Consider the following 19,691-nt stretch of genomic DNA (forward strand, 5'->3'; position numbering starts at 1 on the left):
GTGATTGTCTTAAGGTTCCCTTCATTATACATACAGTACTTGTTAACATCTTAAACCTTGAACCCTAGCAATAATAAACCAAATGTAATGTCAACATATTGAGTTAAAATCATTAACAATTTCCAGACCCATCATGTTCGTCCTGTCACACATGATCCATAATTGGTTGCTCATTTTAAGCTATTTTTTTTCTGTCTGCAGCATTGAAGACCACCGATACAAGAGTTAACCAGTCTGTTAACATTACTTATGCTTTATTTGTGCTGTTGGTGGTTTGAAAAGTTAAACAGCTGTAATAATGTCTTCACCCATACATTAGATTGCTGTAACTTTCCTGGCTTTGCTGAAAGCCTGACAGTTTGTTTAGCAGTAACATAAGCCAGCATGTCAGTGTATTTTGGCGAGTGGTGGGCTGCTGACTAGCCTGTGGAGAGCAGAGACTCTTGGGAAATATACCAGAGAAACTGGGCAGAAGGAAAAATATGGAGGTCAGCATTATGGACAAGAAGGTTGTTGATTTGAGTAAAAAAGGAAGGTTGCTATCATCATCTCTCCTTCAGGACAGAAATTATTCCATCACTCATGGGGCTTGAGGTGGGGGCTCCAAGAGGTAGTGTAGTGCTTGGAAAGCCTCTATCACTCTCATTCTCTCATTCTCTCTCTCTCTCTCTCTCTCTCTCTCTCTCTCTCTGTATTTATCTTGCTCACACATACACTTATCTTCTGATTACTCTGCCTGGTAACAAATGCTGATTTCAACTTTTTCTTTTTCCATCCTCTCTGGGATGTAAATTACCCACAATCATGAGGGTTTGTTTTAGTTGGGTTTAGAGCAAGGCTCTTTTTTCTTGAAGGCGTCTCTTTCGGGGAGCTGTTGGACTGAGGACGTGCTGGAGGAGGGGGCGGATTCTGTTGGACTGAGGACGTGCTGGAGGAGGGGGCGGGTTCTGTTGGACTGAGGACGTGCTGGAGGAGGGGGCAGGCTCTGTTGGACTGAGGACGTGCTGGAGGAGGCGGTGGGTTCTGTTGGACTGAGGACGTGCTGGAGGAGGGGGCGGGTTCTGTTGGACTGAGGACGTGCTGGAGGAGGGGGCAGGTTCTGTTGGACTGAGGACATGCTGGAGGAGGGGGCGGGTTCTGTTGGACTGAGGACGTGCTGGAGGAGGGGGCGGGTTCTGTTGGACTGAGGACGTGCTGGAGGAGGGGGCGGGTTCTGTTGGACTGAGGACGTGCTGGAGGAGGGGGCGGGTTCTGTTGGACTGAGGACGTGCTGGAGGAGGGGGCGGGTTCTGTTGGACTGAGGACGTGCTGGAGGAGAGTGCGGGTTCTGTTGGACTGAGGACATGCTGGAGGAGGGGGCGGGTTCTGTCTGAGCGTACCTGCTCCTAGTGTACTTGCTCCCAGATTCATCAGCAGCACTGTGGCTCTCACCCTCCACCTGTTTATACTCCACTGCTGTTCTGTTTCCAATCTCTGTTTAGCATGAGGAAGAGTGCAGGACAGCGTGTTTAAAATCACGCTTCACTGATCCCACAATGCCCCATAATGCCCTGTTTGACCAGAAAGGTGCTGCTGTGGATGATGAGTGCTATGGAAGGACACAAGAGAGGTACTCCACTGATGGCATTGACTCTCACTGGACAGTAAATCACGATTTAGAGGCCCCATTTGTAGCTATGGATACACACGTGAGGGAAACAACATCAGCTGCAGTAATGGTGTTTAAGACTGCCTTAAATCAACAAGCTGGGCTACACCTCACTCAGAGGTCTTCATTGCTCTATCAGCAAACACATGAAGAAAATACAGTGTAAAACTAACAAAACAATGCAGAGAGAAACGGAACGAGAAGGAGGATAAGAGAAAGGAGAGAAACAGAAGGAACGGATGCCCTAAACAATACAGCAGCAAGGAGAGGAAGATGAAGAACAGATGAAAACTCAAATCCCCCATCCTGGAAAACCAAAGTATCTCCTGCTCATTCTCTGGTCTGCTGAGTGTACAGATGTGAGAGTGTGTGTATGTCCGGGTGAATGCAAATGAACAGCAGGAATTCATTTAGCAGCAGCTGCACAAGTTCATGCCACTCTGAGGTTGCACTGCCATTTTCATTCCAGTTCACCCAAAAAAAGGTGAATCTACTTTTCTGATTCCTTATTTCTTGTCATTTTAAAGCTTCTCTAATTAGTAACAAAAGAGCGCCCCCCCCCCCCCCCCCACACACACACACACACACACACACACACTCTCTCGACCATACTCACACTTCCCCACTCACACTATTTGCCTCTGGTTTAAGCGTTAATTATGTTTTTATTCTCATATCAGCCTGTTGTAGCTATTCTGCAAGACAATATTTGTATTCGTGACACAGCTAGTGTGTTTTGCTGCCAGTATACTGTATCATTGTGTCACAGATAATCCTGTGTGTTGCTGCAATTCGACGAAGCTTCATTTCTTTCAGATTTCAATCACAGGTTCACAGCTGTCTGATCTCATTACCAAACACATCTCCAGTTCATAAAAGCTTTTTGTCTGGCCTGCGGCTTCCCGGCTGCTTCCTGGAACTGTCGGAGAGGGCTGCGCTGATTCTGTTCGACTCAGACCCATTTCGCTGTTTAGACCTTGCAGGGGAAATGGAAAGCTAGGCAGAGCTCTCACAAACGTGCGTTTCTCCAACGACTGCAACAAAGGCCAGTGTGAAATGACCTAAAAGCTGTGCTCTGCTTTTGAAATATCAAAGAATTCAGCTCCTTGCTGGAACGCGATTCTTCTAGAGTGCGCTGGTGAAACAGGAATTCTGGAGCCAGCCTGTGAAATGGCTGTTCTAGAGTGTGATTGTGGAAAGGTTGTTCTAGAGTTCTAGAATATAGACTGTGCCTATGGAAGGGTGGTTCCAGAGCCCAGCCGTGGGGCTGGTGGACAAGGCAAGGCCAGCCTCTGACCGCCTGCACCCCACTTAGAGCCCTGTTGAGCTCGTACGGACAAGTGCTGCTGGGTTTCCTCTAGGGCTGCATGGACGGTGGGTTATTTATGTACAGTAACTCATGTTATTTATGGAGCAGGTGCTGCAGGTTCACATCTCACGCCGTTACACTGGTTTTCCTCCAGGGACGGCTACACTCACAACACAGCGGTGGTTTGCGGAGGTTGGGACCACAGACTCCATAAGACCCTTTAGAGGAGACCTGCTGCTCCTGCCTGTTTCCGAGGGGTCCTGTTGTTCTACGGGTCCTGTTATACTAAAGGTCCTGTTGACAATATAATGTACTACAAAAATGATGATGTAGATGGGAATAGGACAGAGATCAGAAGCAGAAAGAGTGGAACACACCATTTACACCCAATGCAAAATATTGCACCTGATGAACCTCAGTACTCCACCTCAGTACTCTTCAGTACTTTTAAGTACTTCTTAGTATCCCAAATTTCACTTGGGCACTTTCAGCAGACATTTGGAGTTCGGAGCCTAGTGTGACAATTCCCATCAATACAAGAGCAGCATGAATCCCTCCCTGTCAGGACCCTGGTCGAGAACACTAGGACTCACAGCATCACCATAGTTTCCGTTGTCTACAAGAACAACAATGACATCCCGATGGCACCAAACTTAAAGAGCGATTAAAGAAACCAGAAGGGCAGGAGTAGAAACATTTCAGGTGAGAAAGAAAAAAGTGCTAAAAGTGCTCCTCACACCACCCCTACTCCTGCGCTGACAAACTGCGCCAGTGTGTCGGACACACTCTGAAGGCTTCGCCGAGCCAACCTCCACCTCCAGCGGCTGGCAGGTGCATTTGTAGCGGGCGACGAATGCGCCCTCCGTTTCGTAACACAGCCCGGCACTGTAAACACGCAAGCCAGCACCGTCCATGTGTTGTCATGGCAACTAGTGGAGGCAACAATACGTTCTTTATAGATGCACTCTGGTCCGTTTTGTCAATCTTTTAGGCACATGAAAGTCAAGCAATCAAAATGATGGTTAATGTGACTGTCAGCTGATCCATGAACACAATGAAACCTGTAGTCTGAACTCCCGCGCGCACACACACACACACACACACACACACACACACACACACACACACACACACACACACACACACACACATACACACTCACTTGCAGTTGCTCTGCCCCTCTCTCTGTTAACAAGGTGTGTGTGTGTGTGTGTGTGTGTGTGTGTGTGTGTGTGTGTGTGTGTGTGTGTGTGTGGGTGTGTGTGTGTGTGTGTGTGTGTGTGTTAAGGGCTTTGGTGGCCTGGTCAGGTCACACAGTTTTGTACTGCAGTGTGTCTCTAGTGTTTTGCCCTTTTATAGCACTTGGCTGCAGGTTACATGTGATCCATGATGTCATTCCCAGATTTGTTCACAAGGGGAAGCAAACACACCTTGAATTGTTTTTACACAGATTTTAACAAAGCTTAATCAAGTATTCCCCCCATATGGTAAGGTCAGGTTGTTCAAAAGAACTGGTTTTATCCCACATATTTCGACAAAGACACACACAAACAGAAAACCTGGGAAAATTTAAACCATGCCGATAACTTTTGATCAAATGGCACAGGTTAACCTTTCTGAGAAACTGAGAGAGGTTAACCTTTCTCCCTGCGTGTGTAACTGTGTAACTGTGGGGTATCCTGCTGGCTTTGTGAATCTGTGTACCTCTTTTCCTCTCTGGGGAGGAAGGCATACTGTTTTGTTAGAAGATTTAAGTTTGAAATATAAAAACCTGACTTTCTGCTGGTCTCTTTGCAATGTGTTACTTTTCTTTTCCTTCTCTCTCTCTCTCTCTCTCTCTCCCCTGGTCTTCTCTCTCCCTCTATCTCTCTAGCATATGGCGTGTAGTCAACACTAAAGACACTTAACCCCCTGAGTCATTTAACCTCCTGAGTGAATACATATCAAAATGACAATCACACAATCTCATCCCAGGTCATGTACCAGATCATAACTTTGTATGACCTCAGTTATACCATGGCTATAATGGTCAGTTTGATCAGCTCTGATTGATCAGAAAGAACAGTCATAATCAATCAGTAAGACCTCAGTCATACCAGAGGTCCTCAAAGACTCATCCAAACGTTTTAAATGTGAATCAACCAACCAGTCAATCACCGAATCGTCCAATGGCAGACACATACTCACATAGTTAGTATCACTATTGGCTAGTACTGTTGTCGCATTCTGATTTTGAATACACAGTGATATATGTTAGCATCGAAGAGAAAGAAGAGTGAGGCTACGTTTGAAAGGCTAGTAACAACAAACATAAAATAAACTTAAACCAGGAAGGCAATCAGGGGCAAACAGGGGCAGACATGCACAAGGAGGGGAACACATCATGATTAAACCAAGAAATTCACACTAGTCACCATAAACATTTACATTACATTTAAACGAAATGAGTGCTGTTGAGAGGCAGACGGCATTCTGGGAGTACTTGCTGTGCCGCATTCTGCTCACTGATTGGTCTAGGGCGATATCCAGTGCCAGACACAGCAGAATGTTATTTTACATTCCATGCACTAGCGTTAAATCACAGTACCGTCTGCCTCTCAGCAGCACTCGTTTCGTTTAAACGTAACGTTTACATGGATGGTCCAGTCTATGGGAGGTGGCCTGTTTGAGAGGGCCATGTCAGAGCTCCTCCGCTCACTCAAACAAAAAAACAGCCAGCACCTCGTTCCCTACAAAATGAATCCCTGCACAAGTTATGCATTTTGAACTGAAATGGTAAGGAGTAGTAGATAAGCTCCATTCTGCTTAATAGGAAGAAGTAGACTTCTGTAAAGTCATTTATAGTCAGAAATTGTCCCAAAACTTTGTATCAAAGTGGGAACAGGACACCCTGGTCTGGGACTACACCCAGGCTGGTCACTGGTTCAGAGGGACGCTTTATGAACCGCTGTCCTCCTCTGCACTCCACAAATTTCATCAGATCACAGCTAAAGGTTCCATTGCTAAACAGAAGAGGAACTGAAACATACTCTTGTCCCTCTAAACAACTAGGAATAACTAATTCAGCCCTGCCTAAAGCCTTTTCAGCATCTAAAGATATGATCACTTCAGGTTGATAGGTTGGGTGGTCTGAGAACAAAAGGTGGAATAGGTATTGCACATTATAATAATAATAAGATTGTCTTCCGTACATGAAATGGTGTGATCTGGGTTGAAAATATCTGTAATCACAGCCTCTGGGAGTTTAGATAAAATCTTTGTCAGGAATCTTGTAGGAACAGCACACCAGGTGAAATAGCTTGGAAAGAATCTACATCTAAATGGGTTTTGTCCTTTCAGCACTGAAATTGCAGCCTGTGTAAGTGCTGTAGGCGTTTCTTTAGAGAAACATCTCATGATGCTAAGATACTTGAGAATAGGGGTTAAATTAATGGAGAAAGGCTTCAAGAAATCAATGTGAAAGCCACAGGCTCCAGGAGCCTTCATAGATTACACTGACCTGATTACGTTTGTAATTTCTTCCATAGATGGAGATGTGTCAAGGTCCACCTCCTCAACTAAAGTAATACTAGGAATTTTAAGTTAATAAAGAAAGGTTCTGACATACGAAATGTTTACAGTTACCTCTGGTGAAGACAATAAGTAAAATTTCAATTGATTGTTTATCTCATTTGGGTCTGTAGTTGTTGAATCTTGTTTGGGTCCGTAGTTGCTGAGTCTCATATAGGTCAGTAGTTGTTGAATCGTGTTTGGGTCAGTAGTTGCTAGATTTGGGTTCTTATTTCTGACAATCTCTTGTCTGCTGACTGTATCTGGTGATGAGTTAGTCTTTTCCATCTAAAGATGAAATACGAGTGTTAACGTGATCCCCCCCTTATACAGTTCAGGATTTGGACATATTTGTGTTCCTGTGTGTGTGGGATAATCTGTGAGAGATCAACCACACATGCTTATTTTCATGAAGTGTATAAGAAATTATTTTACCCCCCCAAGTGTGCCAACAATGACTCCTAGAGTGCACTTTGAAAGCTATGTGGTATAGAATTAATCTAGAAAAAAATCTGTGCTGAGAGCCACTTAAATGTATGACAAAATAACAGCATCCTGCTTGTCTTAAGCTGTTATTCTGATGCATTTGCATGGAGTGGAAGATTATAACGCTTCCCATCCTGGCTAAATGGGTAGTTTCAATCGTTGTAACCAAGGCGTGTATGAAATAAGGAGGCACGTATGAAATACGGAGTCAGGAGTGTGTAGGAAGAGGGCAAAAAAGCAGAACAACCCCAGCCCTGCCCTGATTGGTGGGAGGGACTGCTCGTCTGGAGAGTGGCTCCGTGTCTCATTCATTCTGTTCTGAGATCAGTATGGACGCCATAAACACACTCGCTCTGAGGAGTAGCCTTGTTCAGGAGCAGTAATACACATCCATGTGTATCGCTGTCTCCAGGATAATACAGATCCTTGTGTATCACTGACTCCACGGCAACATTTAACTCCAGCTTACTGTAATACTCACTTTCAGCCAACAGGTAGGGTCATAGGGCTTCATGTCTCCTCCTTCTTTATGGACCAGAGTGATTATAATGGTATCATTGCCCGGAGAGGCTCCAGTGTGGGTGTTGGTCACTGTTAATGCTGCCCCAGGCAGACAGTAGGGTCTCTGACGACCTGCAGCAGGCGCACATCAGGGGTCATGACCTGGTGAGGCTTAGTGTGCATTCTGTCCTCTACATGGTTCTTATGAGTGTGTTCCTATAGCATACAGCTATAAGTTTACAGACAGATGCCTATGACCCACTGGGCCATTTTCCTTTGTGTGTGTGTGTGTGTGTGTGTGTGTGTGTGTGTGTGTGTGTGTGTGTGTGTGTGTGTGTGTGTGTGTGTGTGTGTGTGTGTGTGTGTGTGTGTGTGTGTGTGTGTGTGTGGATGACAGTGTCAGTACAATGAAGGTCTGATGGACATGGAGAGTCAGAAGGGACGTTTGTAGAAACTCAACCCACCCGTCTGTTGTGCATGCGACGCACCATCAGAGCACTCTCCTGCACTTTTAATGCCTTGCTGACAGCCTGCCACCGACAACAATAACTGCCAACGTCTAACAGACAGACAGACAGAGAGAGGGAGAAGGAGAGAAAGAGAGAGAGAGAGAGAGAGCTAGAGAGAGAAAGAGAGAGAGAGAGAGAGAGAGAGAGATATGCAGCTCTCCAAAACTGACTTTTTAGGAGAGTACACATAATAACAAATATTTTGAAATGCTGAAATGTGTCTTTCTCTCCGCGCCTGAACTGCTTATTCTGAAGACACACACCTCCCGGCTTTTGTGAATGAGCCATCATCTCAGATCTTCATCACTGTTCAAACAGACGAACGTGCACCATCCAAACGCTCTACAGGTGTCTCCCATACACCCTCTCACACATTCTCTCCCTCTCTCTCTCTCTCTCTCTCTCTCTCTCACACACACACACACACACACACCTCATGATAACATACACCTCTCACACAAACAGGTATATAGAAGCCCAGTAGATTTATTTTACATATACAGTATGTTCTTTAATCAGGTTCTCAAAATCTAATATCCTGGTATAAAACACATTTGCATACTTGCAAACACACACAGGGTTGGTGTATACATACACACACAGGGTTGATGTATACAAACACACACAGGGTTGCTATGTACCAGGTTGATTAGTCTAGAAGACTGAACTGGATGTACACTCATACACACCTGTATGTACACTTATACCTCTCTTCTACACACACAAATAGAAGCATGAATGACACATACTTTGGTAAAGTCTTGGTGGAACATTGCTAATGTACTTACACACACACCCTCTCGCATAATCATACAAATATAAACATATAAACATACACACATACATATGAACACACATTATTATTTATGAGGTATACAGAAATACACATATATAAAATAAAGTTATACACACAAACACACACATGTGCATGTACACCCACACATTCTCACCCACCCACACACACACCCACTCACACATATCCACATAAGAACGTAGTGCGCACCTGCACACACAGACCTGCTCTACTATTGCATCCAGACCATAGCAGAGCAGTTGCACAGTTACAACTGAGAGAGAGAAAGAAAGAGAGAGAAAGAAAGAGAGCCCTCTCAGCCAGAGAGTCAGAGCGAAAGAGAGAGAGAGAGAGAAAGGAGAGGCAAATTCCAAAAGATGAGTAAAAGACAAGGAGGAATGCTGCAAATCTGAAAGAAGACGGGGATGTCGATTGAGAAAGATAGAGAGAGAGAGAGAGTGAGAGAGAGAAAGTGAATAAAAGAGAGAGGGAGAGAGGAGAGTGAAGCCGTGCTATAAGGAGGTCCGGAGGTGGAGAGGAGCAGCAGCTGAACGTACCGGTACTTCATGCCCGTGTGCTTGCCCGTGGACTCCTTGAGGGAGATGTGGTGGCGGGGGGTGAAGGAGCCGAAGCTCCGGGCGATGATGGCCACCGTGCGGAACTTGGCCCGCGCCGCGTTCACCACGCTGGGGCTGGTGGCGTTCGGCTTGCCGTGCTCGCCGTTGCGCCCCTTCAGGCTGTGCTCCGTGCAGGCGATCGACACCTGCATGGTGGCAAGGAAGAGGAGGTCGGCCGAGGAAGACGGGGAGCGGCGTGGAGGCTCCGGGGGAAGTCCGGGGAGGTCCAGGGAGGCGCGTGTCTTCCAGGGGACGGTGGCAACGAAACCGTGAAGCAGGCGCGAGTGTGTGTAAGGGTTCGTGTGTGTGTGTCAGAGAGTTAGAGAGAATGTTAAGAGGAGAGTGTACAGTCCACTCAGTCAGAGAAGCAGAAAGTTAGTCCCTCCTTTTGTCAAGCTCCAGAGTTCTCCTCCCACCGAGTGTGGAGTGTGTGTTTCAGAAAGTGTTTGAATGCGTGTGTGTTTGAATGCCTGTGTATATTAAATTAGTTTAGTGTGTGTGTGTGTATGTGTGTGTGTGTGTGTGTGTGTGTGTGTGTGTGTGTGTGTGTGTGTGTGTGTGGTGTGTGTGTTGAGTATGTGTGCTGAGTGTGTGTGTGTGTGTTGAGTATGTGTGTTGAGTGAGTGTGTGTGTGTGTGTGTGTGTGTGTGTGTGTGTTGAGTATGTGTGCTGAGTGCGTGTGCTGTGAATCGCTTCAAACAGCACACTGAGAGCATCTCCTACAGGGTCAGTGACAAAAAGCCTGTCTGCTGGAGGAGGGAGAGGAGGAGAGGAGAGAGGGAGGGAGAGAAGGGAGAGGAGAGGAGAGAGGGAGGGAGAGGAGGAGAGGAGAGAGGGAGGGAGAGAAGGGAGAGGAGAGGAGAGAGGGAGGGAGGCTTGTCCGGACAGTCCAGCATTCTTCATCAGGTTCAGCATATTCCTCAGCTCTGCAGGCTGTCTCTCTCTCTCTCTCTCTCTCTCTCTCTCTCTCTCTCTCTCTCTCTCTCTCTCTCTCTCTCTCTCTCTCTCTCGCCTTATGTCTTTCTTCTGAGGAGCTCAGCACCAAAGCTCAAGACCCAGTAGAGTGAATGGTTGTGTGAACTCTCTCTCATCTGCTCCCTCTCTGCCATTCACATTCTCTCTCACTCCTCTCTCTCACTCCTCTCTCTCTCTCTCTCTCTCTCTCTCTCTCTCTCTCTCTCTCTCCTCTCTCTCTCTCTCTTTTTCTCACTCACTCCTCTCTCTCTCACTCCTCTAGCTCTCTCTCACCCCTCTCTTCCTCTCTCTCCCTGTCATTCATTCCCTCTCTTTCTCTCTGTCACTCTCTCTCTCTCTGTCAATCTCTATGTCTTAGCTGCTGCTAATATCCTTCTCTCTGATTCCTTTGCTGTCTCTCTGTGCCTTTACTCTCCAAGGAGTTAGCATGACATAATACCCTTCAGATCAGAGCACACCATTACACACACACACACACACACACACACACACACACACACACACACACACACACACACACACACACACCACACACACACACACACACACACACACACACACACACACACACACACAGTCCCTCAGACTAGTGCAACAAAGCTTAGCTTCAAAATTAAGCAGTAATACAATGATTACAATTATTAACAAGAAATTTATAGTGCTTATTCATTTAAAGATGCTGAGTGAGAGGAAGAAATAGATGGAGAGATAGAAGGAAAGAGAAAACTATAATGAGACAAATGTTGCACCATGGCGATAGACCGTGTTGATTCGAGAGTCAAGTGTCACTACTGCTGCTATTGATCCTCTGACTGATCAGTGAGAGAAATCTTAAAGAAATCTCAAAGATGTAAAAGAAGGTCATGAGCTCCCACAGTGCACACAGTGTCGGGTGTGGAGTGCTACTGCTGCCTGAGGTGGCCGCTGAGACAGAACACTAAGTCTCTTCAGAAGTGTCTCATCCTTCTGTGTGCTCATGTGCCCATGAACTGCTGCTAATAACACCGTTCATGCAAGTGTTTGGCGCATGTGTGATGAATGTGAGATTCAATCAGAATATCTACACCCCTACCCTTTAAAGCAATAATATCGACACCACTACCCTTTAAAGCAATAATATCTACATCAACAACATATTATAAAGGGCCCCCCCATGTATGAGAGACAGAGAAAGGCACTAAGGTATCTGACCTTTAACCCCACACTCCATCATACCCTCAATAATTGCCCCCAGCAATGCTAACATTGTTATGTTAATGATAGACGCTCATGTTAATGCTACACCGCTCTCCTCTATCTAATACCCCCCTAATACCCCTCTCCATCTAATAACCCCCCAATACCAACTCTATCTAATATCCTCCCTCTAATAACCCTCTCCATCTAAAACTCCTTCTCTATTTTCCCCCTCCTCCACCTCAGACACTCTTATTCACTCCTGCTCACATCTGCCTGTGCCTTCTTATGCCTAAATAAAGATCTGAGGCCAAATTCAATTCTCTCTCTCTCTCTCTCTCTCTCTCTCTCTCTCTCTCTCTCTCTCTCTCTCTCTCTCTCTCTCTCTCTCTCTCTCTCTCTCTCACACTCTATCTCTCTATCCTCTCTCTCACCTCATCTCTCTCCCTCTGTCTCCCCTCTCCCTTTTACCCTCGCTCTCCCTCTCTCTCTCTATCGCCCCCTCTCTTTCCCTCTCTTCCTCTCTCTCTCCCTTTCCCTCTCTCTCTCTCCCTCTCCCTCTCTCTCCCTCTCTGTCTTCCCTCTCCCTTACCCTCTCTCCATCTTGCTCTCTTTCCCCCTCTCTCCCTCACTCTCCCCCCCCTCTCTCTTTCTCTCTCCCTGGACAGTAAGATGGAGTGGTAGGGAGGGGAGGGGGTGGAACACTAATGAGCACTGTCAGCACTGTCAGGTTACCATGACAGCCCAGGTGAGCTGCGTATGACACCAGAACACACTCCAGCGACCCCTCCCCCATCACCTTCCTGTGTGTGTGTGTGTGTATGTGTGTGTTTGTGTGTGTGTGTGTGTGTTGGCTACATGCATGAGCTATATGTATAGATGACACTAAATATGTTGTGCACAAAACGTTCTGTTCACCTATTAGCTTCCCAACACACTTAACTTAGTAGATGCCTGAAGCTGTGTGTGAGTGTGCGTGTGTATGAAGGCACATGTGTGTATATGTGTGTAGGTGTATCTGTAGGTGTATGTGGGGTGTTAGTGTTTGTGTGTGTGTGTGTGGGAGTATGTGTAGGTGTGTATGTGGGTGTGTGGGTATGTATCTGTGGGTGTATGTGGGGGTTTGTGTGTGTTTATTGTAGGTGTGGGGGTGCATGTGGATGTATGGGTGGTGTATGTTGGCATGCATGTGTAGGTGTGTATGCGTGTGTTTGTGTGTGTATGTCGGCATGTATGGGTGGGTGTAAAGGTGTATGTGGAAGTATGTGGGTGTATGTGTGTGTATGTGCAAGTATGTGTGTAGGTATGGGGTGTATATGTGTGCATGTGGGGGTGTGTGTAGGTATGGGGTGTGGGGTGTATGTGTGTGTATGTGTGGGTGTGGGGTGTATATGTCTAGGTATGGGTTGTATATATGTGTGTATATGTGTGGGTGTGGGGTGTATATGTGTGTGCATGTGGGGTGTGGGGTGTATGTGGGGGTGTGTGTGCAGGTATGGGGTGTATATATATATATGTGTGTGTGTGTGTGTGTGTGTGTGTGTGTGTGTGTGTGTGTGTGTGTGTGTGTGTGTGTGTGTATGTGTGGGTGTGGAGTGTATACATGTGTATGTGTGTAAATTCTTATTTGCAGAATATTCTTGGTCACACATTTTAATTTGAATTTTAATCAAATTAACTGAAAGTGAGCATGTCACTGTGTGTGCACGTGTGAGAGTGTGCATGCATGTGTGTGTGAGTGTGTGTGTTTGTGTGTGTGAGTGTGTGTGTATGTGTGTGTATGTTTGTGTGCGCACGTGTGTGTGCATATGCACGTGCTTGTGTGAACGTGTGTGTGTATGTGTGTGAATGTGTGTATGTGTGTGAATGTGTGTGTGTGTGTGTGTGTATGTTTGTCTGAGCATCTCCGTCAGTCCCGTAACTCCTCCATTTTCACAAGCTCAGACACAAAGGAACCAGCAGCTGATCGATGGCATGACGACACGGTTACGAGCTGTCCATTACAGCCCCACGCTGCCTTATTGATTGGCGAGCCAATGAGAAACGCTCAGCGCCATTACCAGCTGCCCCTGACAAAAGGCTCCAGCTTCCAAATACTAAGAGGGAGACACCAGACAGTGATGTTCAATGTTTCTATGGTAACTAGTAAGACAAACAACTCAGTCACAATAAACCTCACCAAAATATTTTGATTTCATCCTGAAATTTTATAAGTTTCAAGTTAAAACGTGCTTGGACGAGGAATAAACTACTTCTGCTGTTGTGGTTAGCAGATTTTCCTGAGGCGCTAACTGTAAGGCATCTTTGCTCTGAGATCAAGTTTCTCCTCGTACACCAACACACATTGAATCCCAGTAAGATGACTGCGCACAGCAGTAATGGGGGCTGTCGTGCGGTGTGTCAGAGAGTCTGGTCTGAGCACACTGAACCCACGCTAGTGCGCACACACAGCTGGGTCCGCCACCTCACCAAACCTCACACTCAAGACTTCTACAAGCGGCGATGTCAGCAGCGGAAATGCACACCCCTTGAAGTGTGAAGGGTCCCACGGGATGGTGTGCTACAGCAGCAGGGTAGGCTGGACGACTGTAACACACAACTGTAACACACGACTGTAACGCTACTGAGAGCTGATAAGTTGCTTTGGTAGCTCGTAAAGTTAAGAGTTTTTTTTTTATTATTCCCTGATGAGCTGCAGACTCTAGCTGAGATCTAGATACATGTAACTTGGTAGTGAAACATTACAACAAATGTGTAAAACAGTAGAGCATTAAAACTGGTTAACTGGTTAAACTGGACAGAAAGAGGATAAACGGGTAATTTGTGTTCATTGTATGCTTGTGTAGAGACATTGTAAATAGTGATTAGTGTAGGTGCAGTAGAGCAGTTTAGTCATAAAAGACGAAAGTGTTGTGCAGTGAGGCGATGTGGAGGAAGTTTGAGGTTGTAACGGTCTTGATCGTGGATGTTTTAGTAAACAGCATGGAGATCAGCCAGGGGCCAACAGTCTGAGAGAATGATTATTGGAACGAAAATTGTATTGCTTGCAGTTAATTTAATACAAACAACAAACAACTGTGCTGGTATATTTTATTCACATGGATGTGCATAATTGATCCAAGCAGTTCAATTCAAAACAATAACGTGTCAATATTACTGCAGCTGACACCATAACATATTGCGTCTGATTGATTTGTTGCCCCGGTAACTAAACGTAGCCTGCTAGACTGTAATGACCTTAACAGTATCAGTGAATGATAGAATCAAGTTAGTATTTAAGTCATGAATAAGGCTGACAGCTGGCAAAACATCACATTACATTCTAGGTCCACTACTCTAGGACCACTACTTTTGAACCACTGCTCCACCACTGACAGTTTTGCTGAAGGCTGCTGACAAAAAGAGAAAGATTGGCATTATATCCTAAATGAAGAATGTGAGACCGACAACGTAAGGATTACAAAGTAGTGTCGCCGACACACCGTCCTGGATCATCAGACGCTCCTGGATCATCAGACCATCCTGGATCACCCTGAGCGGTGTTCCAGAGCGAGAGCACAGCCGGTCAAATCCTTACATGACACAAACACATTGGGACGCCCTAGACTGACCCTTGACCTCTAGTCTTTTATCTAATGCAAAAGAGCTTTCAGTGATCCATGCGAGGACTACAGCACTCCTGTGGTAAAGACGAGGTCGAAAGGGACCCACAGTGGTAAAAACATGGCCAGCTCGGCCTTGACAGACATGATGAGAAATGGAGAGAACACATCTCTGCCCCACCGCCCCCCTCTGTCCTGCTCCCCAGGGCTCCGGGGACCTGACACTTCAGTGTATTTTATAAACCACTCAGACGTGATGTATGCCATCAGTGTGTGTGTGACTGTGTGTGGAGAGGAGTTTAGAATACAGACCCCAGTGTACAGGCATCCACAGTTCAGTGGTTAACCATTACACAGATCACTGCTTCAATGCCAGCGTCCATTCCACCACCATTATGGGAGTATTTACACAGTGTAGCTGGCCAAACTCAGCAGTGCGTTCATGATGTCTCCATCTAAAGACAAACCCAGAGGGACATCCATCATCTTTAGCATCTCTGTAATGTCCCTGCACATCTTCCACCCACAGGACAGAGCCATGACAGATCCAGCCAGGACAGACGCCGGACAGGTACGGCTAACACCACCCTTCCTCCTTGACTCTCCTCCACCCAGAATGCGTCATGGAGATCTTTGACGTTATGGGTCCCATCAAGGCTGAGACAAATGTTTAGGGTCTTAGTGAGACAAACATCAACAAGTTCAAAGAAATTATGCATTTGTGTGGGAGGGTGGGTGTGTGCATGTGTACTACATTAGTTTTACTCTAATGTAGTCATTTTCATGACACACTTCTCCCCACCAAACAGTCGGAGCTCAGGTCTAGCAGACACTGCACAGTACAGGCAGACGGGATTATAGGGTGTATCTCAGACTCCCTCATAATTTATGCAACAGTGACTGAGTTGCGCTCTTCAACTGAAATTAGGAGGGGATTGGCTGTTTGGAGACTGTGTTGTCAACACCAGGTGATTATGGGTAATGCAGTTTGTGCAGGGTGTTGGCATGCATGTTACCATCAGAGACCGTATATATAAGGTCTCTGGTTACCACCCATAAATGCAGCAGATTTTTGATTGCCTGTCTTAAGTATATAGTTACTGTTACACCACTGCTGTAGTGCACATAACACTAGTTGCAGAGGAGGTTAACACCAAATAAATATTTTATGTAATATTGTGTAAAAATTGTATAAATAAATGTCCGAGTAAAAGGGCAGGAAAAACACACACTTCTCAAGAGCCTGTGCCTGGTTTTTATCTTGAGTGTGAGTCTGTGTTTGTATGAGTGTGTGTGTGTGTGTGAAAGCGTGTGTGTGTGTGTGTTTGTGTAAGTGTGAGTGTAAGAGAGAGTGTGTGTGTATGTGTGTGTGTGTGTGAGAGAGAGAGAGAATGTGACAGAGTGTGTGTGTGTGTGTGTGTGTGTGTGTGTGTGTGTGTGTGTGTGTGTGTTTGTGTGTGTGTGTGTGTGTCTATGGGAGATAGCACATAAAATGGGAATAGAAGCGTGCTAGTGGAGACTCTGGGCACAAGAGTGGGAGGGGAGATCCTGCCTCCTATAGAGTGATGTAAGGAAGTGCACATAAGGTCTAAGCTATACACACAGACACACACGCAAACACACACACACAAACACACACACACAAACACACACACGCATACACACACATGTACGCACAGAGAGAGAAAATGTCAGCTTGTGGGTCATCATAACCGTACATCATAACTCTGGAAGACGAAGAAAGAATAAACACTTTAAAACACTTTCAGTGCTTCAGAAAAGCAGAAATGCTGTGAGGTGCTGCAGGCATTTCCTATTATTACACACTGCAGAATCAATGGAGCAGATGGAGGGTGAACTGGTGTACACTAAAGTGAAAGGTTGACCAGACAAACAAATCCCAAAGAACCTTAATTGTTCACTCTAGCAATGGAAATAGTGCATTTACAGCAGAAAAAACAATCAGAACAACCTCAGATCACTTATCTAGAACATGTGAGATGTTTCAGGATGTTTACACGTGTAATAGAAGGGAGCATTGTGGTAAAAACCAACACGTGTGCACGCAGCTCTTAATATGACCTGCTGTGTGATCTAGGGTGACTTCATACAACTGCAACTCAGTATCTACTGACAGTTGTTTCATTTCTTCTTTCCTTCCTTTACTCTCTCCTCAGAGAGATCCTTATTTATTTTCCTTTTCTTTTTGTGTGACTGACTGCCAGCTAAAATGGCATCAAAGCAGATCAAACAGGTGAACTGTAACAAATCTTGGGTTGAGTTGGAGACATTTACCCACTATATCCCTGAGCCGAGGTTTAATTTGAATAAATTCCCCATAGTTCAGGTCTGCTGCAGGCTGAATCGCTCTCGACAAAACTGTTGCCCACTGTGAAAACAACATCAGTCTAACAATAGTCACCAGCCAAACAAAATATGTAACCCTTACTATTAGAGGATACTGAAGGTGCCAGATCAGTTTGACAGCAGCAGAATCAATTTGGAAAACCGAATATAATTTAAAATATAAACAAAAACACCTGTGCTCCATCCACACTTCATTGCATAATCTAATTTCAGGCTCTTAATACAGTTTAATTAGCTGGTAATGAAAGTGAGCTAGTGGCAGTGCTCCAGTAGGGGGCGCCACACGTGCACTATACGCTCACAGTGGCAAGGCGGAGTGGCGGTCCGAAGTAGTTTCCCAGACATGATCTTGCTCAGACAGGGAGGGCATGACCAGCAAACACATGTACAGGGGTGAGCTGTGACACATTACACCAGACACAACATCTAGTGAATGTCCACACTGGTGGTTCAACTCACTGGTGGTCCAACTCACTGGTGGTCCATCTAAAATGAGGTGCTGAGAGTTGGATGAATTAAAGTTTTTTTACGACTGCTAAATGTGTTTTTCTAATCTGTAGTCACATTTTCAAAACTCAGTGAACACATCAGTCTTCAGTGGCTACACAATTAGTACAATTCATGTTGTTTTTGCACAAAATGCAGTTATTTAAAATGTTTCTATAATGCTTACATTTTCTATACACACAAGGTTATCCAATAACAAAATTCTGGATATTTTTTTGTCTTATTTACAAATGCTTGCACACAACATGTCAAAAATTAAAACCTAAGGTTCAAAACCTTAAATATTGTATAAAATGCAAAGTTCTGCAAAAACAAAGGCAGTTGAAAAGCTATTACCGTAATACATATTTTTTGCACATATAGATCAATGAAATAAAATTAAGTACAGTAATGTACCAGGTCAGAGAGGAGCAAATATAACAATTTGTCCTGCAATCTCAAGTGCTGGTTTGGTCCTTCACAAATGCCAGATTGGTCCTTATAACAGTGACCTCCTTTCATTTTTGAATGAACTCTACCAAAAACTGATTCCAGAAGCAGAAAGGGAACAGGTGAGAGGAAACACCAGGACATTTGTGATGGGACAGTGTAGCATTCTGTCATTCTCATGTCATCACAAACTGGTTTATAGGCCATCCAAGAGTGATATCCCTTTTCCTCCCGCCCTACACGCCTTTCCTCAACCCCACTAAGGAACTTTTTTCAGTCTGGAGGTGGAAGGTGTATGATCACCCATGACCAAATGTCCCTCCTGGATGCAATAGATCCTGGCTGCAGAGACATTTCAGCTGAAGACTGCCAGGGGTGAATAAGGCATACCAAGCTTTTCTATCCCAGGTGCATGGCAAGGGCTAACATCAGATGTGATGAGGATGAACACATGTGACCAACTGCTGAAGACCGTTTAGATTACACCTAACAAAACTGTTGTATCCTGCTTTTTTTCCCCTTGTGTGTCTTTTTTTGTACATGTGTATTTTTACACATATGGGACCATGGCTAATTATGTTTACAATTACGGTAATTATTTTTTAGGTTAGGCCACAATTACCAGTAATGTCCCTAATACAGTAAACTATAACCTTTACTGCAAAACTGTTACTGACTCCTTTTTTGTCTAATCTACATTCCATATAGTACCTAACAGTAATTGTGTCTCATTGTGTAGACAGTATGAAAGAAAAAGTCCAAATGAAGCGGATTACAGTAAAAATGAACTGACTAAGAAAACAACAGATGTTACTGTATAATGTCTGTTGTTTGCTGATAGAGAGTAAAATATTACATGTAATACTGTTTCTGTATTGCCATCAAATGTTAATTCTTTTTACATTGGTTGTGCAATGATTGACAATGTTCATCTCGAATAGAGAATCTGTGCTAGTGTTTGAAAGAAGGATTGGATACTGTCAGAGGTGTCAATTCCAGGTTCAGAAAGTAAAAGTCCTCACCAGGATTTTGCTCAAGCTTGCTAGATTATCTAATTAGTGCAATCCAGGTAAAATTAGTGGAATCAACACAATCCAGGAAGCCTGAGCAAAATCCTGGTGAGGACTTTTACTTTCTGAACCTGGAATTGACACCTCTGGTACTGAACCAGGTTTGCTGTGTTTTAACAAAGTTGGTGTATAAAGAGAAAACTTTGTTTGCGT

At 45.0% G+C, this 19,691-nt stretch overlaps 1 protein-coding gene across 4 annotated transcripts in view; it reads right to left on the bottom strand.

Annotated features, from left to right (window-relative positions):
• Positions 1–19,691, bottom strand: part of kcnab1a (potassium voltage-gated channel subfamily A regulatory beta subunit 1a) — a 102,416-nt gene that overhangs the window by 55,345 nt on the left and 27,380 nt on the right. The window contains exon 1 of one of the 4 annotated variants that reach the window (XM_076994726.1): positions 9,353–9,975. The exons of the other annotated variants lie outside the window; for them this stretch is intronic. Coding sequence (XP_076850841.1) covers positions 9,353–9,564 — 212 coding nt within the window. The 5' untranslated portion in view covers positions 9,565–9,975. Of the gene's footprint in view, positions 1–9,352; positions 9,976–19,691 lie in introns of those variants that run through there. 4 annotated transcript variants of the gene reach the window in all.

Source organism: Brachyhypopomus gauderio, chromosome 2 (assembly GCF_052324685.1).
Source record: "Brachyhypopomus gauderio isolate BG-103 chromosome 2, BGAUD_0.2, whole genome shotgun sequence".
NCBI lineage: Eukaryota > Metazoa > Chordata > Actinopteri > Gymnotiformes > Hypopomidae > Brachyhypopomus > Brachyhypopomus gauderio.